The 27,138-nt window shown below is 34.4% G+C and overlaps 3 protein-coding genes across 7 annotated transcripts; 2 read left to right on the top strand and 1 right to left on the bottom strand.

Moving 5' to 3' along the window:
• The first annotated feature begins 668 nt into the window (after nt 1-668).
• bai (Transmembrane emp24 domain-containing protein bai) lies at nt 669-5,661 on the top strand. Its single transcript, XM_089640685.1, has 5 exons — nt 669-939; nt 1,551-1,671; nt 2,713-2,783; nt 4,735-4,861; nt 5,405-5,661. The coding sequence occupies exons 1-5, from the start codon at nt 763-765 to the stop codon at nt 5,524-5,526; spliced, it is 618 nt and encodes a 205-aa protein (XP_089496811.1). The 5' UTR covers nt 669-762; the 3' UTR covers nt 5,527-5,661.
• A 1,825-nt stretch (nt 5,662-7,486) lies between these two features.
• On the bottom strand, nt 7,487-15,004 carry ZnT86D (solute carrier family 30 member 7). Of its 3 annotated transcripts, none has more exons than XM_089641057.1 (4): nt 14,815-15,004; nt 14,440-14,632; nt 13,735-13,952; nt 7,487-12,810 (listed from the first exon to the last, which is right to left on the bottom strand). In XM_089641057.1, exons 2-4 carry the CDS (start codon nt 14,618-14,620, stop codon nt 12,148-12,150), a joined length of 1,062 nt encoding a protein of 353 aa, XP_089497183.1. In that variant the 5' UTR covers nt 14,621-14,632; nt 14,815-15,004; the 3' UTR covers nt 7,487-12,147. The 3 variants fall into 3 exon arrangements, with proteins under 3 accessions (XP_089497183.1, XP_089497184.1, XP_089497185.1); XM_089641058.1 differs by having other exon boundaries at nt 14,440-14,625; XM_089641059.1 differs by having other exon boundaries at nt 14,440-14,625; nt 14,945-15,002.
• Nucleotides 15,005-18,755: 3,751 nt separating this feature from the next.
• Nucleotides 18,756-26,916, top strand: Rox8 (TIA1 cytotoxic granule associated RNA binding protein Rox8). Of its 3 annotated transcripts, none has more exons than XM_089641055.1 (4): nt 18,756-19,815; nt 23,707-23,805; nt 25,474-25,564; nt 26,027-26,916. In XM_089641055.1, the coding sequence occupies exons 1-4, from the start codon at nt 18,952-18,954 to the stop codon at nt 26,131-26,133; spliced, it is 1,161 nt and encodes a 386-aa protein (XP_089497181.1). In that variant the 5' UTR covers nt 18,756-18,951; the 3' UTR covers nt 26,134-26,916. The 3 variants fall into 3 exon arrangements, with proteins under 3 accessions (XP_089497181.1, XP_089497180.1, XP_089497182.1); XM_089641054.1 differs by having other exon boundaries at nt 26,018-26,916; XM_089641056.1 differs by having other exon boundaries at nt 18,940-19,815; nt 26,015-26,916.
• Nucleotides 26,917-27,138: the final 222 nt, after the last annotated feature.

Below are 27,138 nucleotides of genomic sequence, written 5' to 3'. Positions count from 1 at the left end.
CACAACGCCACAGTAGAAAGAGTTTTTTCATTAATGTCGGCCCAGTGGACTCATGAACGAAATCGCCTGCTCCCAGAGACTGTGGAGTCGATTTTACAGTGTCAAGTCAATTATAACATGACTTGTACAGAGTTCTACAATTATGTTAAAAGGTACCCAGAATTGTTGAGAAAAGCGAAATCTTCTGAAAAGTATGGCCAGCCAAGTACTTCTGCTAGTACAAATTAAAGTAACCTATAAAACAAACATATTTACTTATTATAAAATAAAGAAATTGTTTAAGTATTACAAAATTTTTATTTGCTCCATCCTGAAACGTCCCGACGAGACCCTGACCGAATATGGCAACCCTATACCTAGCCAATTATTATGCGCTAGATACTTCTAGTACCCAGTTAGCAGTAAAATCTATTCACAAATGTTGAAAAATACTGCACTTTGAAAACTCTGAGTGGTCAAACAAAAACGAACATATCGATACCTTACTGACGGGCTGTAAAAAATCGTTTTTTTTTTATTTTAAAATCATAACTTGTTCTAGATTTTGGCAAAAGAATCACGTATTTCAAATATTATTCGGCAACTGACCAGATTTTTTAGTAGGTACTACTTTATGTTTAATAAATAAATTTGTTTATTTATTTTTTATATGGTATCACTTTACTTCAGGCCACCTCATCGGTTTCGTCCTCCTGTCATATTGTGGTGTTCGATGAAAATTCAAAATAACTTTAGATTTAGATCTTTCACGCCGGCTTGAGAATGGAGATTAATTATATATTTATTTTAGTGGTTCTTCTCATTTCTAATGCCCAAGCCATTATGTGGAGCCATGCCCCCAACGCACAAAAATGTATGAAAGAAGATTTAAAAACCAATGTTCTCGTAACTGGTGATTATGAAGTGGAAGAAGCTCCCGGTCAAAAAATTGATTATGTTGTAAGTGTAGACTTCTTTTATTTTGGTGATATTTTTATTTTGAATCCCTGAGATCGCCGGGTTCCTCATAAATTTATTTTGTTACGTTTGAGGTTATCCTCTCACCAATATGTCAGATGTATTGTATCATTGCTTTATTTTCACCACGTCAATGTATTCTAACTAGAATGAATAAGCAAATTAAATTGTCCACAATATTGAGTTGTGCATTTCTATTCTATGCAATTCAAACCTGAGAACAAATGAATAATTATGTATAGAAAATTTTAATCATTGGTTTGGAGACTTTGTATCCATAACACAAACCAGTAACGTGCATCAGAATTGATTTCTTGTTTGCAATGCATAATATTGTGTTATTTTTTTATATTAATCAAGAAGTATGTTATTCTGAGCTTATCACTTTGCTGGTTGACACCATTTTATTTGTTAGCTTCTGTCTTAGCTTAGCAAACTGTAAATATCTGGAATTAAATAACATAGAATTTGCAGTATTGACACGGGTTTGTGTAATAATGTTGACATTGTGGGAATGAAAAATATCTTTTCATTCCAATTGTTACTTCTCTAATTATTTTAAGTAAACATTTTCTGTTTGTTTTGATTTGAAGGTTCGAGATTCAAAAGGACACATCCTTGCTCAAAAGGAGAACATTTCTAAGGGAAAGTTCTCATTTGTAACTGAGACCCACGACACCTTCGAAGTGTGCTTCATTTCACGAGTACCGCAACGTAAGTTATCTTTTCTTTCCTTTTGCTAAAAATACACATTGATGACTTAAAACTCTCGTAAACGTAGTACAGCAGTCATTTTTTAAGTCTGTATTTAGTCGCCGAGTTCTACTTCATTTAAAAATAATTTTATATGAAGTAGAACTAACAATGATCTCTCTTTACTGTTCACAAATGTTTCAAGATTTTTCATATATATTTCAAGGTTTGCAAGGTGCATTATCTGTTCAAAACTAATAAATGTAAATTTTGCGCCTTCTAGTGGGTGCAATAATAACTACGATGGTTTTTTCATTTTATTTTATACTAGCCGACGTGTACCCAGCGTTGCTGGGAGTTATCCTTAGATGATGGACGTAAACTATTGCGCACTTTTCTCTAGGCCTTTTTAAGATATACAATTCCGCAGTACATTATTTAATGTATCTCATAGGGTTTAGGCAGTGTTAGCAATGTAAGCGCCTTAAAATATATATTTTTTCGATTTACTTTCTATAAATATAATATCCATGTATTATATATATAAACCGTTAGGAAGAAATTCTCTAAATGATAGTGAAAACCCTATCAAACTCCGTTCCATAGCTTAGCAGAACTATGCGCACAAACAGACAGACGCGTATAGTGACTTTGTTTTATACTACCAAAGTTTAGGTAGATGGTTTAAAAAAAAATTAAACTTTACAATTTAAATTTTTTTTTATAAATCATAAAAATATGGGATAAACGGTGAGGTCTAGGCGAATTCATTGGCTTTTCACCTCAGTAAGCAGATATGTTTCCGTATTAAAATTCGGGATGAATTAAATTGAATGGCTGATTCAAAAATCGAACACCCGGAATTCTGCATTGCTGTGGTTAAAGAAATATTGAATTCCTATACTTTTTTTATGAAAACAGTAAAAACTCAAAAACGCTTAATAAATGTTCAGGTGACCATCAAAAATCTTGATTTCAGGGTTATCTGTTTTATGCTGCATCATTTGTTTGATTAAAAATAGTTAATATCGCTACATTCCGTATGTTATACTTTGTCACCAGATTTGCGTGGACCATCCCAGGATATTTCCCTGGTACTCAAGAGAGGAGTGGAAGCCAAGGCTTATGAAGGGGTAAGAAGAACTGTCAAAAATTAAGACAATATTGTTTATTCCATCTTATTTATCAATAAGAAAAAAAAAAAAAAAAGGTGTTGGTACTCAAACGTTACCTACAATAGTAAAATATATTTTTTTCAATTTTTATATTTATTAATATTTGGGACAGTTTGATAATGCCTTCGGAAGGTGAAACATATGTCAAGGGTAATAATAAATACACCACAAAACTTGTTTGTAAATGTAGTAATGATATTAAATATTAAAAAAAAACTTTAAATTGAAATAAAGTTTTTTTTTTTTTCTAACTTAACTCCACACAGGAGGCCCTGAGGAAAATATTTTCCCTTGGAGCCTATATCATCTCTGGGGATGCTGTGTGGAGGGTCTTTTTGAGGAGAGGAAGGAGTAAACATGGGTCTTGGGACCCATGTTGTAGGAGGGAGGAAACACCGAGGCCGGCAAATAGTTCCACAGCCGAGCTGTTGAACTGAAGAGTCGTAGAAGCGACCCATTCTCAATTGACAAATTTCAACCGTGTCCATATGTTGGGCACGCATTTGACTTGTTTTCCCATTATGCATCGGAGCAGAAGGGATCAATGACGGTAGTTCCTCTTAGCATCTTCCATTGTGATACCGGTAGAACAAGGACTGCATACCTACCTGACACCTGTAAGATTGTTAAGATAGGGGAATCTATCAAATGACATTAAATTCTACTAGGTTATTCTTACCCCAAGTGGAAACCCTCTCGAGGTAGTCTCTTGAGGTTCTACAAATTAAACTTAAAAACAATAAATAAATCTGGCGTATTTTTTTATTGCGGTTTAGTTATTTTCTTGAAAGATAAACGCAGTAAATATTAAGCCACATTCATAAGAGCGAGATTATGACAAGAAGAGTTTGACACAAACTGTAATTTTTATTTTTTTATTGAATAAAATTTTTGCTGTTAAAAAGTTTCGAAGATAAAATTTCAAATACGTACCCCGTCACTATAATTTACCTTTGTTTTATAATTTTTTCCATAATATATTTTTCTGTGTTTTTTTCTATGGTTCTCAACAATCTACGACTCTTAGCAGTGGGTAATTGGAGTTATATTATAATTTGTGTGACCCTTTAACACTGTTACCAGCTGAACTCTTTTATTTTAGAATACATAATATTGAATGTGGAAATGGCAAAAGGGAATACCCAATATTTAAAATAACCCAATAGATCTGAGGCTTTTTTCTTTTAGCAAGTATACATATTTTACCATAAAACAATTTTAAAGCAAAAAGTGAGAGTTCCCTTCTGCCTTTGCGTAATTTTTTTAGTGCTAAAAAAATAATGATCCTTTTTAGTATTTAACATAAATTTGACAGTGTAAAATACCTGTTATAAAAATTATTGTTTTTTTTGTTCATCCTTTTCTACCCAAAATAATAATTTCCATCTTTATTTGATGCATGTGTCTTCATTGTATTTATTTTATTGTGAATTTATATATCAATTGGACAGCATGGAATTTATGAATCAATTTCTTTTGTTAGTGGTAAGACCTGAAAGTATTACTAACAGAAATTTAGTTCACGATATTCCAATCTAATAAAATCATCCCAATTTCCATCACTAACATAGTTTATCTTAAATTTGGTTGGAGTAAAACCAAAAAGATTGCAGATTTCATTTTGAAAGCTGCTAAAATAATCTTTTGGTTTTTTCCGACCATTTTTCAAAATCGATTTATTAACCTGATCTACGCAGCTGTCGCATATGTGATCCGTCAGCGGTTATCCCTGTATGCGGACATTGCATATTATGCGATCCATGAAGTTTCACTAAAAAAACATGTGTGGTGGGATAGAGTGTATTGAAAAGGTTAATTGTATGAATAACCATAAACACAAATTACATGTTTAATATAACATTTTGAATGTAGATTCTTGTAAATTTATACTGATTATGAATGTTTTTAGATTGGAGAAGCCGCCAAGTTGAAGCCAATGGAAGTTGAGCTGAAGAAGCTGGAAGACCTCACCGAGTCTATTGTCCAGGACTTTGCCTTCATGCGCAAGGCGGAGGAAGAGATGAGAGACACTAACGGTACGAGAAAGAAAATTTACTACTTACATCTAGATGCGTAACCGAGACACTAATCTTTACAATTTACCTTTGTATTAAATTATGCTGTGTATAAAAATAATATTTGGATGATTTGTATAGCTCCATTTTTGTGAAGAATCACCTCAACGGCACTGTGGTACATATAAATATTATATATGTATAGGTTTTCAAAGTTACTTATGCTTGATGGATTTATTTCATATTGTAATGTCCTTTAGTTAATTTTGTACATTTGAACCTGTCAAATCTATAAAATATAAAACTATAAAACAGAAATTTGTTTGTGTGATATCTGCAGCAGAAAAATTCGCATTTCTGAGTTATATGTTTTTTTACAAATTTGAACATAGTTGACATTTTGCTTAATGAGAATGAATCAACAGCTTGTATTCAACAGCTCAGCTATGGAATGACTCCACTGGCTTTTGTGTTTCCTCCCTCTTACAACACGGGCTCTTAAAGACCCAGGTTCACCCCTTCCTCTCCCAAGTCAATAATAGTAATACCTCCTCCATCTTTCAGAGTCCACGAACAACCGCGTATTATTCTTCAGCATCTTCTCCATGTGCTGTCTCCTGGGCCTGGCCACCTGGCAGGTGTTGTACCTCCGGCGCTTCTTCAAGGCAAAGAAGCTCATTGAATAAGCGGAGAACTTTTTATAGACTGTGTTCATTTACCTGGACGTCCACCATTAAAGGGAATTGGTGCAAACTTCATACTATGCAGCAGTACATCCCAAATATCAGTTGCATTATCCAACTTATCCGTATTATTATTTTGTACTATTAAATTATTATTATTAGCTACAGTCACAAAAAATATACGGCCCATATCATTTAATGCTGCAAATTTAGCACGCCTCTGTTATTAATTATTTTCGAAAATTAATAATTCTCTGGACATTATTGTTGACATTTTGGTTTTGTTCGTTGAGAAAGTGCGAGTTATTTCCCCCCCTATCCAGAAAATAGTGTTTAAGTTGTGTCTGTAAATGATTTTCAATATAATGTAATGTACTTTTATAATATAAAATACAAAGGTTGTTAAAAAAATATTAATGTTTTAATTTTTTACCCAAAGCAGATCGTGCCTTTTTTTACATAACTAGGCAATAATCACCTTAACGAATGGCTGAAGAGCTGAAAATTCGTCTACTAACTGAAAGCAGAAGCTTTCGAACGAACAAACTAAGTAACTGTGATGTATGGTAATAAAATTGAGTATTTAAGAGATAGATGGCGCTAGTCATAAAGCTTACTCCAGAGTCCGACAGATGTCGCTAGAGTGTAACAATTACTTGTGAGATGAGATTGACAGGGAACAAGGTTCTCGTAACAGAGAATTACCAACCCTCGGGTAATGAACAGTGTAGCTAAATCCAGACCTATTATTTGTAATGTAAATAAACACAATTATAAGTAGAACCTTTTACTTTTTAACAAAGAGTTCCCAACATTGAAATCTGCAAAGTAAGGCAGATATAACAGTAACTGAGGTTGAAAACAATGAGTAAAGGAAGCAAACAGTGTTTCCTACAGTTATGATATGTGTTACCCATAGACATATGAATATTAGTAGACCTTCCCTAAGTGATTAAAAGCGTATTATCCCCACTCCCCATACCGGTTCCATTGGAGCCGGCTGTGCTCGCGTATGGCCTCAAGTGAAATTTGAAAACGTGACGTCATCATTCTTGTGCGAACTATGGTCGAGGCATCATCGGTTCATTTTACGAAATAACACGGCAAAATGTTGACTTGTGCTATTAAAAATTGTAAAAATAGATGTGAAAAAGAGAATAAACCCAATTGTCGTATTACATTCCATATAAATATAAGCATTATTTTACTTTATTTTAAGCATATTCACATCGTATAATATGGATCAGTTGTAGAAACATAATATACTATCACATCGAGAAACGTCTGGACGCGAAAAACAAAGCTGGTTGGTTGCTGGGAAGTAAATTATGAACATTTATAAGAGTGTCTTAACTAAATACTTAAACGAAATATTCGACTCTGAAAATAGAACCGATTTTTTTTGCCAAATTTGGACTTCGCAAATTTGTTCATAACGTGGCGAGTAATTTGCGCTCCCATGTAAAAATGTCTATTCATTCAAAAGCAGATTTTACTTTTAAGAAGTAAATGGTGATATTATAATGCGAGATGCCTATTTACTGTCAGATTGATTTATTGACGAATCACAGTCAGCTTCACCCCCTTCGTTCTTCAACAGTTGATTTTACCCCTCGCCATTATCTTCTCTTCTAATAATTCCTATGTCTGTGGTGTTACCCAACCCAAAGTAAAGAAACCAAAATTCATCCATCATCTCGAAAATTCAATACTGATAAATAGCCATTTGGAGAGAATGCCAGATAATAGTGTATCGAAAATCATGACCAAAGTGACCCAGAAGCAGACCAAGGAAGGGTAGATAAGATTAGGTGGAAGAAAAATTGGGCAGTATGGGAAGGCCGAGGTAAAGGACATTAATGCTGGTTAAGAACATTTGTTGGGTTGATCACTGTGAACTCTAAGGAAGGACAGTTACAAACATTTTTCAAAATAAAACAAACTTTTCATTTTACATGTTTATTATATTTCAAATATTTTTCACTTTGTTATAAAATTATGCATGTAAGTCAACTAATTTCGATTTCATCTTTTTGTCCTAAATCAATTTTGACAAACTTATAATATTTGGTTTAAATAATAGTGAGGTGGGCATAAATTGAAGTCGGCAATCATCTCTAAAACAGTAGTTACTAATCCCTTAAATACCCTTATCAAAAACAAATGTCAGCCACTTATCAGTTATGTAGTCCAAATGACTGATATAAAAACAATATATATACATTGTTAGCAGAGTGAACATACATACCAACATATAAGCAGTAAACTACTAAATCTGGGTAATTCGATGGAATTAGAGAATCACATTAATCAGACACAAGTTCATTTGTAAAAAAAAAAGAAAATAATAAATATTGCATTACACACCAAAGTAATGTTTGATCTGACTTGATTTCCATCGATTTATATTACAAGTGACCAATGTTCTTGCTCAATTCACCCAGAATTTAAATTATGCAACAATGTACTGTGATGTTTTTATTATAAACCTTTGATGTGAGACTGAAATTTTACTTTTTTCTAATTTTTTTTCCCAGTTGCTGTCTCTTTTATGATCTATAGATATTGAGACAGATCATTCCCTGGTGTAACAACCCTACATCGAACTGTTTGAATACTTAATCTGGGCACACACAAGCAATTTTAGTTGCGGCGACAGTTGGCAAGTATTTCAAAATCCATACAAATTCAAAATAAGTCTCCCTAGTGTCGTGTCGCCTCGTTTGCCATCCTCCATAACCTCCATTTTTAAACACGCAACTGAGCTCCTCTTGTGCACCTGGGCCAATTTGCTAGTATTTTCAGGTAAAAATATCCCAAAATATTGACACTCGCCATTCTTAATTGAGATGGAATCTTAGTAAAAAAAATTTGTCTTAGACAATTTATGGTGTTTGTTTGGGTATGTTATCCTATCCGTTCGGGATATTTCGGCAGTAAATGCCTAATGTCTCTCTCTTAATTAGCATTGTTTGGTGAATCGAAGGCGAGCCGAACCAAGAATTAAGGGAAAGGAATGAAGCAACCGCGCGTGAAATGTCACTTGCGGTTGCTTCGTTTCTCTCTGGTATTTACTAACATGCGGTCCGGCTTAGATATTTACATTTCAATCATTGAGAGCGAAATTACTCGTAATAATAAATTAATCGAACCGACATTTAAGTTTTGAGACGTTTTTGTTGTACCTATATTAGGTTAAAATAATAGAATAAGATTTTTTTAAATAATCTGATATAATATCTCTGGGACAAAGTAAATAAAAATTATAAAAAAAAAAAGATTTACAAAACTAAAGATAAAAATTATTTAACACAACCGAGAAATTTATCCAATATGACTTGAACCTGACAACAGTAACATTTTAATTTGATTTGCTTGTAAGTTGTGAGAAGAACCATACAATAGTGTTTTTAATTTCACACCCAACTATATTAATTTAACTTGTGGAAATGTATAATTTATTAATTTGTTAAAACCCTCAAATAAATATATTCACAAATAATGTCACGCGTATCTATGAAACAATGTTTGAAACATTTACAGTAACAAATTTCTTGCAAAAATGAATTAGGTAAGTGTCTACACTTAATTCTGTTTTTATACGGGGATTTGTTGCACACTGTGTTTTTTTTTTATTACATTACATATTGGAAAATGGGAGAATTCTAATAAGAATGGATATTTCCATTACGTTTTGTTGACTGTGTTATATATATGTATTTAAAAAAAACCGTGTAAAAACAGAATTGACTGTACTTCAATTAGGAAAAAAAAAATTAAATCCAACATTATGCAAAAGTAGCACCTTTAAAAATATACCTTACCCCTTTTAAACAAAATCACACATTCCATAACAAAATTTTCTATATATATATATATATATAAACATACACAACAAAAACAATGCTTTTATAACAGTGCATAATAATGAAAGTAGGTATGTACATATGATTAATACAAAATATGAATATCATCGAAGCGAACCCATCTCTGGGTAAGTCGTATCTGGCAACATTCCAGAAGGCAATGAAGTGGCAATGATTTCACGCATTTAGAGCTAGTTGAAGATGATCGTTAGTCATGAAATCAATTTCTATAAAAACGGGTTTCCAACAAAAAAAATTTATGAAATCATGAAATTAGACAAAAGTTTAAAATTTTTAATTGCTTACTATATTTTTTTATGAATTAATGAAGAAGGGAACATTTTAGATGGCTGATTGTGATGCAAGAAACTACATATTTAACTTGCATAATTATCTTTTATCAAAATATTAAAATTGAGACATTTTATCACCAGGTTTCTGGAAAATGTTAATTTTGCGTAAAGCCATTTGGAAACCCATGGGACATACACAGTGATGGATTCGCTGCGGCAATAAAAGGCTCTACAGTCACATACTTAAATGGAATGTGGGAACTTTTCCCGACCAACAATCCCTTCAAAATGTCCCATAACCCTTCATCAGATTTCCTCACATTCCATTTGTCTACCAGCCAGTTTAAAACATAATTTCAATACCAGTTAAAACATCCGTGACTTATTATGTAATATTAAAGAAAATCTTCCAAAACATCAAACATGGCGTATTGAGGAAATAATTTGGCCTTTTTTGTAAAAATTTAATATTATTTGATCACTTCTGCCAGATGGTATTTTTGTTCTCTATGAAAAGGCATTAATAAATAAGATCACAGTTTAAACGCAGGAAATTAGAAATCAAGAGTAAAAGAATGGAGAAGTAGCATTTCAAACACTTGAAAGGAATTGAACACCGAACTTACAGTTCCAAAGTATAGTAGCGTCTGAAATACTTAATACCAATGTCTTATTTCAAATAGAGCTTTGTAATTAATCAATTCATACAGTTCGCTTACAAAGAAAAAACTGTTGCTAAATCACTTCTTGAAACTCATTATCAGCAAAAAAAATTGTGCAGAAAATATGGCAACTAAAAGTAAATGAAATCTTTGGAAAAAATACAAACAGGAATGTATTAAATTAATCATTTTACTTATAAATAAGTACTTGCAAATCAAATGCAAGTTGAAAAGGAATCCTTTGGACGCTTTATAATTTCTACGGCAACGGTGTTTAATTTCTTTAATATGTGTAAGGGAGATGCATAATGATTACGTTTTTCCTTTGGGGGAAGCAGACATACTTCGTTTGTCTCATTTTAAATGTTTTATGTTGTTTTTGTGCCGTAACCGTAGGAAATATAAAAGCGCCCTTTGTCAGCTGCAAAATATATTGTCTATCCAGTTTCTCAAACATAAAATTAAATTTGTTTGTTAGAGATTATCATGTGTATCACTGTAAGCACTACATTGGCTTTACATTACAGGGACTTTATCATTTTATGAGCTCAAGGCATTCATGTAGTTCTTTTACCTCAAGACAGCTCTCTAAGGCTGTTTTAGTTAGGTTAAACTATTAGGAAATGATGGTTTCCAATTTAGGCATCCATTCGAAGTGATGTAATTATGTTTTAAAACAAATTTAAAGATTTCCAAACTGTTTAATATCCATAAATAAATTAAGGTTGCTCAGTTTAGAATAAGTGATTTTTCAAGACAATTTCTTTCAGAAATAACATGAAAGTACAAAAGAAATCCTAGCATAAAAATATAGATTTTTACACAACGCTCATAGTTGGAGCATTAATAGTACGATAGATAAATTTTTAGACCCATGCGAGAAGTGCGTAGGAAATTTGTGAAAATAATAAATTTACAATTAATTCAGAAAAGAGTTCAGAGGTTACATTACTAACACATTACTTATTAATTTCAATATATGCGTGCACTAATTTATTTACAAATTTAAAAACTTATAAATTCTGTGTTCCTATGTAATTTTTCTATCTAATACTGTAATAAATTTCTATGCTTGATACAAAGTATGATAAACTTAATGTAAATGTGATGTGCTCGGATTTTCAATAAATACATACATTTTACGCATTGAAATAGAATACATAAGATTAACAATTGCACAAAAAAAATTGCCCAATTCCAATGTCTCACAAGTACATGAACCACATCACCCTGGTGATACTGTCTGTTTCTGCTAAATGAATATTGGCAATACATATTAAGCTGATATAATATGCCACACCAAAGCAGTCTATGTCAGACAATTGCAGGTTTAATTATACTGTTTAGTGGCAGGGGGCTTACCTCAAAATGGGTGGTTCTAGACTTTTCAGTGAGATTGAAAATACAACATCATTGATGTTCTTGTAGATGAAAATGACTTTTTCAATAATCAATAATGTCGTATTTTTCAATCTTAGGACTGTAGCTCACTGAATTCACAAATCGCCACTGCACCTCAAGCATTCTATTTCAATGGTTTTATACTATCCTCAGCAAGGAATGTTCGGAAGGCCTATCCCATAAATCAGAGAACTCGTAAAATAACAAATAATATTATTTATATAAAATATGTAGATAAATATACAACTAGCACAAAAAATCTTTTGTCTCATTGTTTAAAGTACATTTTCACTGTCACAGTCAGCAGAAGAGTGGAGAACACCTTTCCATGGCTCGGGAAATTCTTCCAAAAGCTGATGTTTGATCGGTTGTTTGGTTGTGGTGAGGCGCGGGCCAGCGCAATCACATGCCGGCGTAGTCGAGCTGAACCGTCACTCTCCGCACACCCACCGCCGCGAATATCCTCTGCGTCTGACTTACCACATATTTAGGATCAACGTTCTTCGACACTTCGAGCTTCAAAGCTCCGACGTATGAATCTGTGCACAGAGTCCAGAAGTGTGGCTCTTGTACCGAATACACTCCCGCTAATCCCGTCACCTTCTGGAAGCAATGCGCCAGAGTTCTATCCAGAGAAGTCGGCTGTCTCTGCATGAGAATCATTATGGATTCTTTGAGTAGAGGAAGCACACTCAACGCTATAAGGATTGCGATGAACATGGAACAGATGGGATCGGCTCTCATCCATCCAAACTGGTACATGAGCAGCGCTGAGATTATAACGCCTACGGATCCCAGGGTATCGGCCAGCACGTGGAGGAAGACCCCCTTCATGATGTGAGAGTTATCACTGATGCTCTCGATGTCCATGCTGACCTCGTGGGCATGCGAGTGGTTTTCGCTGTCGTGGTCGTGTGAGTGGTTGTGCGCGGCACCTCCTCCGTGCGAGTGGCCGTGGCCCCCGCCACCGTGAGAGTGTCCGTGGCCGTGTTGGAACGCGTATATTCCTACCAAATTAACTAGGAAGCCCAGGAAAGAAACCAAAAACAGTCTTTCGTGTTTCACCTTTAAAGAATACAAATTAAAAATAATTAATAAACACATTTTATTACAAAATCCACTTATACGAATTCAGTTTGATGATTGTGGCAACCAGGGCAGAAGTTGCATAACTCAAAATATTCCTTAATTTTTTTTTTAATAATAATAAATTCTTTATTATATTCCTTTTTTGAAACAAATACAGATAATGATATCCTAACTGGGATCTCCCGTGCTGAGGATTCATTTACATATTAAAATTTAATAGTAAAAATAATATGAAGTAATAATTATACATACATCATGCAATGTTTTATCTGAAGTAAACATCGGAAGGGGCTTTATTTTATATTATGTTTCATTGAATAGATCAATCTATTTACGTGATGTATTTTACTGTGAATTCCACATTTTTTGTTCCAACTTTCCAACTCCACATTTTAAAATTTTAAACCCAATTATCTCAGCCAGGCATTGTGTGGGTTACGCCCAAAGATATTAGAAGAACGAGATATGCTATGTTGGCCGCCGGACCGTAGCCGGAGTACTACCTAATTAGGGTACTTTGAACGGTATCGGGACGTGTACGCACAGAAATCTGTTCTATGTATTAGTGCGGATACCTTAGCGCAAGCGAAGGTGTGCAGTAGTATTGGTGAACAAAACCGGCGACACTCGGCAAAACAATTCCACTCAGTACGAACTGCGCATAGCACATCACGTTCTTCTAATATCTTTGGTTAAGCCACTTCTGCGCTGACCGCCTCAATTTCCTATTAATTAAATTTCAGACCTAGTACATCTACTTAAAAATTTGATCCACTTAAAATTTTCAAAAAAATGTAGAAGGGAAAATAAAAATATCACCAAAGTATCTTGGAAGATGTAGTACCATCACTGTTTTAGAGGATTTCAATAATGCGGTTATTATAAGAGACTAATTCTTACCTCTGGTGGTTCAATGGCTCTCTCCACTGCCTCTGACATGATGAAGAAGGCTATAAAGAGAAGGAAGAGACCATTGACAAATCCAGCAAGGACCTCAGCCCTCACATAGCCATAAGAAAACCTGTCGTTGGATCTCCATTTGCTAATTATAGATGCCGCCAGACCCGCTAGAAGGCCGGTGCAATCGAAGAACATATGGAAGGAATCTGATATTAGGCCTAGAAGAAAATAAAACATAATTATAATTTTTTTAAACAAGGGACCAAACAAACTAATCTGATTTTGTTGACTGTCTCCAAGGTACAGATAGTGTTCATCATAGTCACAATACATCTGAAGGTCTGATCACACACAGTCAAAAAGGTGGCACAATCATAAAAAGCCAACGGACAGTTTGAAGGTTTGTATGGAAACAGTCAAAAGGGGTAGGTACATGGTTACAACTGATAGAGACGGACCATAAATCCATAATAATACTATCGATATTGCACTAAATTCCACAGTCACAAGTAAAATCTCATGAGGAAATATTAAAATAATGTCTTGAAAATTAATGCAATCAATATGGAATATAAAGTGACAAACCATATGATGTGACTGCAACTTTTGGTTTGCTAGTTAAGTTTTCATTTCATTCAGAAACAGAAATGCAATCACGTTGGTAAATAATTTTGTATGATAAAGTTCTAAAAAACAATGACTCACCTAAACTATTGGTCCAGACTCCATAAAATAGCTCTACAAATGCGAATGAAAAATTTAACACAAGGAATAAGAATAGATTTCTGGAGTTTCGGTCCGACAATATAAGCCTCAGCCATCCGCTGACTTTGTCCTTCAGTCTGCTCAAAACACCCCTGTTATCTCGGTGCGTCAGGGGCAACATTTTATCTGAAAGCTTGAACAATTTTGAAATGGGAAGTAAATTAAACTCGTAAATCAACACTTTAAGATAGCAGAGTGACATAAACTCTACTCTAAATACATAAAATATGGTAATTTCTTTGTAACTGTAAAAACATGTCACTTTCTGGGTATTGATGATACTTTTGCATACGTGTATTGACAGAAAAATCTAACCTAGTGAATTCCAAAGTCTTTGGTGATATATTTGCGTTAACAGAAGATCTTCGTATACAACTAATATGCTATAAATTGCACAATTCTCTTGACTGATAAATCATCTTCAGAAATATTAACGGCAATTTACCGGCAGTCTCAAAAAAACTGTCTCATGCACCCCCCTGTCATCACTGCCACGACGGCCATCTTTTACGCATAGATTATTGAGAATTGTTGAGAATCGAGAAATGAAAAGAAAAAATAGACAAAGGACAAGGACGGGCATAGATATACTTGGATATACTACCCCATAAATATACCACTCTCTACTACCCACAGGTCGGGAAAAATGGTAATTCAGACGGTGCGATTTTAGTTGAATGACTTTTATCGAATACCCAATCACACAGAGCGATTTTAGTTGATCAAGTCGAAGTGAATGACACTTGAAGCTAATCGACAAGTGTGAACAGCCTTTCAACAGAGTTGATCAAGTTTTTAGTTGAACGACGAAAGTTGAAAGCCCGTCTACTTTCGTTATTTAAGTATGAGTCATCGTTCGATTTTCCCGCCGAATCGAAACGTAATCGGGCCAGAAAACGGATTATAAGGAAAAACGATTTGGGTGCTTCTAACACTTTATTGAGAAAAATGGCGTTAGAAGATACCGTTACATTCTTATTTTTGTAAACTTCTTGCTTCTGATCCCAAAGACAGGGATGGCTTTGGTATGGTATTATTACTTATTATTTTTAATTTTTTTTATGCTTCCGATTTTGTTGTCCGGGTTAAATCTTCCCCATAGGAAAAACTAAACCCTTCCACTCACTTTTCCACAAATGATCAGCTAGTCAATCAACACTATGCAAGTGCATTATATAAGTAAAATAAATACAAAACAATACAAGAACAACAACACGTCAACTCACCAGAGATCAAATGGGAAAAAAAAATTCACCGACTCCAGATATTTTCATATCAGAGGGTTCGGCTCGGTAGTACTTCTAACAGGGCCTATAAATCCTACTGATCCCTCAACATAAATATTTAAAAAATCTTTCGTTATCCTACATGTATTCAAAATGACCGACTTTTGCATCTTTATATATAAATTTTTTGATAGATCTAATACGCCTAAATTTTTAATGAGAGAATAATAATATATTTTAATATTATTATTATTACTTATTTGCTATACTCATAAATTTGGACATCATATCATCCGACCACTTAATACATCCTTTCATTGAAGTCGATGCCATGATGGTAGGTACTAGGAACGCATAAATAAACCACTCACCAGGAACGTCTTACGTCTACTTTCGACCGTGGGGAACTAAAAATTGCAAGCGACTTGAAACATATGTTCACACGTTTCGATTCGGCAGGAAAATCGAACAATGACTTATAGTAAAACAACAAAAGTAGAAGGGGTTTCAACTTTAGTCGCTCAACTAAAAACTTGATCAATTCTGTTGAAAGGGTGTTCACACTAACTTGTCTATTAGCTTTCAAGTGTTATTCAACACAGAGTTGATCGTGAGTTGAGGTGTAGGAGGAAGCAAAATATAAAATAGATATCAAACTCTAGTGCGTAATCGGATCTAATCAGATCACAGTGAAAAGTTTTTATAAAGGCTTGTACCCCAAAAGGGCGGTTTTAGGAGATCAACTCTGTGTTGAATGATACGAAACCATCAAAGAAGAAAAAAAATCTTCGCCGAAACTGTTAAAACCAAATATCTTTGTTAACCAATGAAATTTTGAAACTTTGATTAACAACAATTGTAACTTTTATGTATCTTTTACAATCTTCTCCTACGTAAATAGTTGTTTTTCATTGTAATTATAAGTCGAATCGAAGTGCTCTTTCAGAAAAATATTCGTATTGCGTGTCTAGCTACTTTGAAAGATTACCAAAATTGACGATCAAAAATATTAAGCCATGTTACTAATTATTGAAATATTATATTACTCATTAGTTAAAAAATAGTTATAAATTTTACGATATTTCCATGAATTGATGATTTTCATCGCTATTTTTATCATATTCAAGCCCTTCAAAAGTTTTATGAGTAGATTAATTTGAACTGACTTTTAACCTTTTATGCTAAACTGTTATAATTAAATGACTGATTTTATATCGATTAATTCTGAACAATGACGTTACGGCTGTGGTTTCGAATAATTTTTGACAGAATCGATTCCTTGTTCCATGACGTTTCAAAACGATTATGTCGATGATTTTTGACAGAATCGATTTGTCCATGACAATGAAACGAAATATTTCGATGGTCAAAAAGATCGAGTAAATCATCGATGATTCCTCGATTGTGCCCATCGCTACTTCATAGGACTTTTTTTATATCAAAAGGTTAACATAGTTTCCCGTTTCGATGCCAGGTGGCGTAATTGTGGCAATTACCATCAATGTTACTGTATGTAGCAAGACAACAATTAATCAGGAAAATATATTTATTAAATTAACCTGTGAAGCCACATATGGCCCGGTATACGATTAGGCCATGTCTGGAGCCCCAAAATACCTGAAAAAAACTTCGTCTCGTTTGATAGATTGTCCTATCCCTGTAGGAATGCTGTCCTAGTTCTACCAGTATTTAAATGGGAGATGCTCCGAGCAACTAGTATCATTGATTACTTCGGGACCGGTGCACAGTCGGGAAACACTCTAAAGTTGCGCCTAATATTTGTACACGGTTGACATTTTTGTCACATGAGAGCGGATCATTTTTGTGAGGCCCTGAGGGATATTATTTTCCTCTTGGCCTCTTGTGTGCAGTTGATCTACCTATTTATATAAATATACATGTTCAAAATCTTAAATCTCCGAAAGTTCTCCACCGATTGCTTTGAAATTTTAACACAACGTATGGTTCAAATATGTGTGTGTTTTTATTTACCTATATTTTATAGATACCACCTGTGACAGGTAAAAATATGCTTTAGTTGAAAATCAGCGCTATCTTTTGGACAACCATGCTTTTTTTAAACAGCACCACCATGCAGTTCCTCTATCTGCACAGACAGAATGAGCCACCGCAACGCGTAGCGGGGTACAGCTAATGTAAAATAAAAATAAAAGCGGTTTAATAAAAGGTCGTCGTAAAATGTACATTTAACATTTTATTGATTGAAAACAATTTTCTGACCGATAAAATAAAAATAAAATATTATGCATTTGTAGTAATCCTTCCTAATTTTTTTTTCTATCCCACATGTTTTTTTTGCCTCACATTCCAATTGGGAATACTACTGGAAAAAATAGGTCTGCGAAAATAAATCTGCCACAATCATTCTTCACATAGGTAATCTATTTTGATTTTAAAACATAAAACATTATCTCCCTTCGGAATCGAAAAATTCCATCCATATTCTATCTAGGATAAAAATAAAACCTTTTTTACACCATCAAAATCTGTCTATGACCAATTTGTCAGTACGCATTCAGTACGTGAGTGATATATCTATGGTCAGTACCCTCAGTACGAGAGTGGTATATTTATGCTCAGTACCTATCTACTTGCCTGCTTCCCATTGACGATGACGCTGAGATATTTTTCTGAAAAACAATATTATTGATTCTTTTATTTATTCATAAACTTAATAATTTTTTTTCTAAAGGATTCTGAAAATAATTTTGAAGATTTTCAATAAAATATCATTGACATTTTTGAAAACCGTACAATTATTATGCGCTGAGCGTAAAATAAATTGGTCGAGACTATGGTATGAATAAATTCTGACCATTTCTAGATTTGCTAACTTTATAATTAAACAGAACAGACGTCATAAAATTCCTCTTTCCATTAGATTTATGCATGTTCACCAATATTATATAGAATATACTATTTCAATAAGATTCCACTGCAGAAAAAAGCATTGCCGCTGAAATTTGAAAGACAAACAGGAAGCTAGAAACAAGATGGTTGCGTTCAGTGGCAATTAACGAACAGTACAGGAAATCAACAGCAACGTCTTTCGGTGAACACTCGACGCTGTTACCGACGTTTCATGTCCTATATCCCGCTTTTAGTGTGTATGTGGAATGAAATAACATATTTATTTAGTCACATTCGTCGATAGTAGTGTTAATTGTCGTATTTAAGTTTTATCTAGTTATCAGTTAAACTAAATATGGGCGACGAAAGCCACCCGAAAACTCTATACGTCGGTAATCTCGACGTGTCGGTGACAGAAGAATTTTTGTGTGCGTTATTTTCCCAAATAGGCGAAGTAAAGGGTTGTAAGATAATTCGAGAGCCTGGAAATGACCCATATGCATTTATTGAATTTACAACACACACGTCGGCGGCGACAGCTTTGGCCGCCATGAACAAACGGGTCTTCCTCGATAAAGAAATGAAGGTAAACTGGGCAACGAGTCCTGGCAACCAGCCCAAAACTGATACCAGCAACCACCATCACATCTTCGTCGGTGATCTGTCACCGGAGATCGAGACACAGACCCTCCGAGAAGCATTCGCTCCATTCGGAGAAATATCCAACTGCAGAATCGTAAGAGACCCGCAAACGTTGAAATCGAAAGGTTATGCTTTCGTTTCATTCGTGAAAAAGGCCGAAGCCGAGAATGCCATCGCCGCAATGAACGGTCAGTGGCTCGGATCACGTTCTATCAGAACTAATTGGTCAACGAGGAAACCTCCCGCTGTAAGGCCAAACGAAGGTGGAACCAACAGTAAGAGAGGCAAGCAGCCCACCTTCGACGAAGTTTATAACCAGAGCTCACCAACAAATTGTACAGTTTACTGTGGAGGTTTCACCAACAATGTGATATCAGAGGACCTTATGCAAAGCACATTTTCTCCCTTTGGACAAATTCAGGACATTAGGGTTTTCAAAGATAAAGGGTACGCCTTTATAAGGTTTACTACCAAAGAAGCTGCCACACATGCCATAGAAGCTACTCACAATACCGAAATCAGCGGACACACAGTGAAATGCTTCTGGGGCAAGGAGAACGGAGGAGGCGATAGTCAGGTTTGTCTAACCACCTTTGTTTATTCGCCATGACTCATTTCATTGTTCTCATTTGTGGCGAGTAGCCAGACCTAAAGAGACATCCTCCTTGTCATAATATATGTATACAGACGTTCCATGGGCTTAAGGATACGACACTTTCACAGCGGGTATCGACTTGCTTTCATATCAGGATAAGTAAAGCGAAACTGTATACCGAGACCAATTCTTAATTCATGTAGCTTGTTGTTTATCATCAATAAATAGGGGTTAATCAACATTGTATGAAGAGAAGTAAGCCCGCATTGTTGATGCTTCCATTCATCAGATCTGTCCTCGTGTCACATAGCAAGGTTGTCATATTCGCCGACGCTACGGACACACAACTCGCTTTGACCTTGAACTTGGCAATGATCTTTCCTCACAATGCATTTGAAATTTTGTCAAGTGCTATTCTGATAATACTACAAATACATTCTTTTCCACCAGGTAGATTAACCTCATTTTGGATTAATCGCAAATTGAAATAATGAAAAATTGCACAAATTCAGTGCCCTTTGTTCTACTAAAACAAAGTTTCTCTTCCTTTTCTTGTCTATTTAAAAACACTCAAATGCGAGTTCAGCTTATATTAGAAATAAAAGAAATCATATGTATTGAATCACTTGAAGCAGACATTTTTGCAAATTAAAACTATATCTATTTACAAGTGACACATTATGAAGTGTACATCCTATCTAATGTGAGATAGGAGAGTAAATGACTCAACACTTAATATTTTGGGCAAGCGTTCAGGATTAATTAATGGATGAGGCGTGTGAATTAACTATGTTACACGCCACTAACTTGACCTGAAATAAATACCTAATAAACACAATGATTTTAAAATAAATATTTACCAAGACATAATGCTATTGTATTTTCATGTGTTGCGACTGATGAACTTACTGAAATCTATTTTTGCATTATTTTATTAATCTTACTTTTCCATATTGTATTTCTTTCCTATTATCATTATAAAATGTTTGAATTCACAATCCCTTTACATGCGAAAACAACATTCCGTCATAGATCTTTCACTTCCATTATTTGGTACTTCTACTTTATTAAAGTAACTTCTAGTAATTTCTATGATTACTTCTATTGGTCAACATGTACGACCTGAACGTTAGCGTTGCGTTATGGCAATGAGATAGATTTCATTTTTCATCTAGTGTAGCTATTTATTTTTGATATACAAATAAATATTATGTAGTTTTGAATATTCAAGCATAGTATAATAATGTCAAAATTTGCAAACGCTTTTTGCATAATTGCCAGAGAGTTGAATTCAACGGCAAAATGCGCCGCCTAATTTCATTATTAATAATTATTAAATGCCATTTATTATGAATAATAATTTCTTTTGCATGTCTTTCAGTATCCAACTACTTCTAGTATAAAAAAGTGTGTCAAGCTAACAATTATTTGCCTTTAAACCTGCCTTTCGCTTTAGTGAACGTTTCAACCCCCTGGCCGTATATTTTGAAAGTATACAGTTCCAGAATACAAAGGTGCATATACATTCAAATCTAAATATTGCGTTATAGCGTTGGAAAGTATACTGTGTTATTACGCAGCAATGGTGTATATTTTCTAAGAATGTATGCCTTGAGGTCATCCGTAAATTATACTACTCCAGTAATCGTTTACACTCTCCAATACATGTATTATCAGGAACTATACCCCCTCAAGGATTCCTTTTTAACAGCCAGTGCTTGTATAGTATCTAGCCTAAGTGATGACAAAAAAATCCAGCAACATATTCTATATTTAATACAAAACAGGTACGGTTTTAAAATAAAATAATTTATTAAGACAGCCCCATTAATCACATTACTAATTAACTACTTGCTATAAAACACACAATATCTTTACATAGAATATATTATATCGTGCAATAGTTTACAAATGCGTTGATCTGTACAAAAAGTCTTAAACATTGTGAATTCTAGAGTATTTATTTCTTAATACTTGTTAAATTATAGTACACACAGCGTTAGTACACCATGGGTGCAATTTGGCCTTAGGCACAAATCATGTATACTTTCTGAAGAATTTATTTCTGAAACCGTGCGGGTGCGTTTTGGTCTAGTCTACTTTCAAAATACACCCCCTGGCAGCTGATATACTGTTGTTATTTATTACTTCTTATGAATTCTTCTGCCGTAGCAAGTAATGTATTAAATAACTCCATTCTATTTTATTTTGTTCTGAAGCTAATGAACATTGACTTTTTAATATTATTCATTGAAGGTATGAGATTTTTATGTAAATTTGAAATACCCAACCTGGGATTCTCAGATAGATAAAACAACTATAATATAGATTCCTACATAGATTTAGAATGACGTTAGACAATGCTTGGATTTTATTTCCCATTTCTTATATTTTTTAAGTTATAAGCTAATTGGGGTAAATAATATTTCTTGCATTTAAATCATAATGTATTTTTGAGCTTTGAATTTGGAGCAGATTCAATTACAGCTTGACATGGTTAACTTAGCAGGTGGCAAAAAAAGAACTTTTTTGGCATTGATGGACTTTGTAAATCTAGAAAAGTCCTGATAATTTCAGTATTGGGACATTTTGCCGCAAGTTGCATTGTCAACTTTGTGCTAAAAAATTACCTATGAGAAGAGTCAATCATTTTAAATTAATTCTTGATTGGTTTCTACAGTTCATTTATCTTTTATTCATTCTGTTTACGTGCAATTAATACATTTATTTTATTTATTCATGCCTTGAAGGCTTTTTACGTGTATACATTATTGAAGGTAAGTTGTACAAAGGAGTGTAGTAAGTGTTATAGTATATCTCTATCTATATAAATAAAAATGAAAATGTTTGTTCAAAATCTTAAATTTCCGAAAATTCTTCACCAATTGTTTTGAAATTATGACACAATGTTCATTCGAATACGCGTGTGTTTTTACATACCTATATTATATAGATGTCTCCTGTGACAGGTAAAAACATGTTTTTTTTAACAATGCCATCTGTTAGAAAAACATGCTTCTTTTGAAAAAAAGCTCCATCTGTTGGACGCAAGCAAAAGCAGCAAGCTATTGTTCCTCTATCCGCACAGACAGACTGAACCACAGTAACGCGTCGCGGGGTACCGCTAGAAGGTGATGGCGGTGAAGTCACCAACGTTTTATTTTATCGTTAAAAAAATTATATCTATTCAACTGTTTTTTAGATTAGCTAATCTAGTTATTAGCACTTGTTTTAGATTAGCTCCATAAAATTCTTAGAACTCCACAAAATTATCAATAGTTTGGCAAAACACGTCAAGATTAGGTTTTGTACAGATTACCTACCCACAATATACAAACTAAATGAAGGGTCTGATAAGAAAGTCAGCTGAAAAGATGAATGTATGCAGCACTATTTTTAGTATTAATTTATCAATCCGTCGACAATAATAAAAATAATGAAACATTGTGTTTTATTTTTGCAGTCAACCACAAACAGATTAATTCAGTGGTCAGGAAATATGCTCTGTACCTTGCAGCGATTTATAAAAATTATAAATCTTCAATCTACCTATTTAATTAGTTGTTCCATTCCTTTTTTGTTATCCCTAAAACTTAACAAATGTTTATCCAAAAATAACCACAAATGTTTGTCTAAAGTTGTGATGTGGGCGGGCTTGAGATATAGTTTTTAGCCGCGCAGCAACTATTCACTTCATGATTTTATCAAAAAAAATTGTTACGAGAGTACAGATAATGTTAAGTTGGTTTTGTTGTATATTCCTAAATATATTATTAATTATTTTTGTTCTTTTGTTTCCGGAACATGAATATTTTTGTTTCAAGGAACATTAAAATACTCTTATTGATGATTGTTTTGTTCTTTTATTTCCAGAGCATGGCCAGTGCCCAACAGCAGCAGTTGTCCGCGCAAGGAGCGCAATATCCATATACCAATTATCAGCAGCAAATGGCGAGTTATTGGTATCCTCAGGTATGCCACTTATTTCGTATCTTAGTTATCAATATTCACTACAACTCTAAAGAACCTTGTTTAAGGTTAAACAATCTTAAACATCAGCATCTTGAAACACACTGCTTATATTATATGAATATGTGCACGGAAATGATCCACAGTAATGTATTTCTGCGCTGCGGCAGTAATCAAATATAAATAACAATTAATATAATTTGTACAGTGCCTTTTTGTGAAAAATCACCCCCAAGGGCATGTCCAATTGCATTCAGAAAAGAAATCTAGTTCGTTAACTCAATCCCACCCCTTTACTGATTCTGTATGAAATCTGACACACTAAGGGAGTACGTGCACAGAATCTGTAACCCAGCGATTTTGCCTAGCAGTTTTTGCTACTAAAAACAATAGGCTGAATTTACCTACACCTGATATAATTCAATTTTCTTTGATGAATGCTTAATATTTAAAATGATTTACTTTCAATTGGAAACAAATATGGAATTGAATCATCTTGATGCTCCCAACTTTTCGTTAGTATGTTCTAATGATAAAAACGTAAGCTTTATGTACGTATTATATACAAACCTCTACCAAAGTAGTTTTACCGCCTAATGTTTTACTCCCTTCTGCTTGGAGCACTGATGTATCACCTTGCCACACTGTAGTATTCATTCAAACTAGACTGCTGCAATGTAAAAGCCGTCAGTGTCTGAATAATTTGCGCTGTTTAATTATTATCATTCTTAGGCACGGAGATTACATGCTTAGTTAACGAGAGAATTATTTAGAACCATTACTTGGCTGAAATGTTACAGCGTATTCCTGCATGGTGTACTTATGGCATTCTTCTATATGTTTTCCACGGCTGACTATTTTGTTTGCATAACATGTTTTGATACTATTTCATTGGATCATGTAGAATCCATACAAATATGTGTAAGGCAATGGGTCATGAGTCCCTCAACCAGTCTCCACGCAGTAGGTGTTCAGATGCATCCGCTGCCAAGACCTAGACAAACTGGAAAATTCTATGTATGAAGATTTTCAGGAAATTTGCGCCGCACGGATTTCCTAAAAATCTTTATACAAAAATCGAATTTTCAAAAAGAAATAAAAATTATTTTCAGCTACAACATCAATAATGCCATTTTTTTTTTAATATTAGCACTCTAGTACACTCAAAAGTTACGAACCGCACACCAGCTTCCCAAATTTAAGAGTTCAATTTACTTAATAATTATTCTGATGTTATTTTAAAACAACAAAAAAAACATGTGTGTTTGGAAGTTGTTCCTGGCTGACGGAATTGGATATGTGAAATGAAATAAAATAATACTGTAGGGCATAATGAATGCAAGTAGGAGCACTAAAGATAGAGAGAGGCACGCACACGAAGGGCTGTTGGGAAATCTCTATTGTAGCTGATTGACAAAATATGAACCTCTTAACAACTAAACAGTTTAGTTGAGTTGAAATCGCGAGGCTCATCGATTTCAACTCAATAGTTTAGTCGATATCCCGGCCTAAGAGTACCAAAGTATTTTGTAAAAGAAAAATAATCAGTTATCTAATTGATGGCCGGTGAAGAGATATTCTAGATAACAACTCGTATTGTTTGTTTGAGTTGGTAGTTAGGTAGTTGTGTTGGTTGATGATTATAAGGTGTGTGTCTGATTATTTATGCAGAGTTACCCGGGAATGCAGGCAGGCTACATGCCACCCGGATACACGTACCAGCAGTACGCTGCGGCCTACAACAACCCGCAGACAGCAGCAGGTACTTATTTATTCCAATACACCTCTCAGTAGCCAGATATATATCTAAATACACATCTTTTTCTAAGGAGTAAATTCACTCAATAACTAGTATCGACTTCCCTTTGCCAAACTACACATTTTTGTTTTACTAGCCTTGACTTCCAGCTTTAGTAATATTAAAAAAAAAACAAAGATATTATTTAATTTCACTTAAAAATTCTTAAAATGCTATTTACGCTTCTCTTTATTCAGCTCCTCAAATGCCAAAATGTTTAAAATAAAATCCCAATAGTTGCAAGTATTTAAATAACTTTATATCACAATCACCGTGTTACAGTCACATCGCAATAAGTATAAATCATCCAATCTCTATCCGATGGTTCAGAAGTGGAGCGTGCCGTGTGACAGTGACACGGTGAGGTGAGCATGTTATTTGGTCGATGATGGCTGTAAAGCATAATAGGTGGAGTTGATTCTGCAGGGTATCGCATGACGATCCAGCCCGGGTGGGGAGCGGCCCCCGGAACGGCCGCCCCGGCGCAGCCCCCTGTGATGTACGCCGCCATGCAGCAATACCCCTCGCAGTAGACCCTGGCCCGACCTAGGGCCCCCACCCGTGATGCGAGCACCAACACACACAACCAACTAACAAACATTACCCCAGAACGGAGGCCTTGCAGAATGGATGGATGACGATTCTTCTAAGTTCTTAAACCTTGTTGATTTATGATAGATGCGCTAGATCCATGGTATAAATTAGTTTATAAAAAGAATGTAACTTTACAAATCAGGTACAATTATAAGATTGGTGCTCGCAAATGTGGATATATATTGATTGCGTTGTATTGGAAGTAGGAAAGTAAGGAAGGTGGATGGGATGGACTGGACTGTGGAGTGCCGAGTGATGAACGGACCAGCGGAGAGGGGAGGGATGGAGGGGGCCCGCGACATCACCTTAGCTGCTAGAAACATAGATATAGATAGGAGATGATAACAAAATAATTTTAAATTATAGTGAAGGAGTGGATTCTGAGGATGAAGTAAAGTAAGAGGGATGCTTAGGCTTAAGAGCTTGACTAGTTTTCTATTGGCCCATTCCATAATGATTGATTACCCATTGGACGAACTATGTGCCGGCTTGTGCGCACAACACACATCTTCACAACAAACAAACAAACATCGCCCTGGGAGGGTTTATTGACAACCACCACATTGGAAAATATATATTTATGATTAATATTACTATTTATACTTGAAGTTTATCCGTATCCGTTACACAGGTTAACTATGAGATGATATATACCTATATCTTTGTAAAAGTGCTGGTTTGTCAAATAAACATTGGGTTCGGGAAACTTCTGGTTTTATTTTATCTTATTCCTTTCCCAAAAATAGGTTCTAAGCTAAATAAAACATTCAAATAGTAGTTGTATATAAAATGTATTAATGCATAATGCACATAAAATCTCATGTTATCAACCCGTGGTGGAAAGACAAAGATTTAACAAGTTCACTCTGCTTGAAGAAGTCTCCTTGCCTTAGGTTGGTTTATAAAAAGCCAAAATGCAGCAACAGTGGCAAGACATATTTGGC

Source organism: Hesperophylax consimilis, chromosome 16, assembly GCF_061612785.1.
Source record: "Hesperophylax consimilis isolate HC1 chromosome 16, BYU_Hcon_1.0, whole genome shotgun sequence".
Taxonomy (NCBI): domain Eukaryota; kingdom Metazoa; phylum Arthropoda; class Insecta; order Trichoptera; family Limnephilidae; genus Hesperophylax; species Hesperophylax consimilis.
This window is presented reverse-complemented; position numbering and strand designations above follow the sequence as displayed.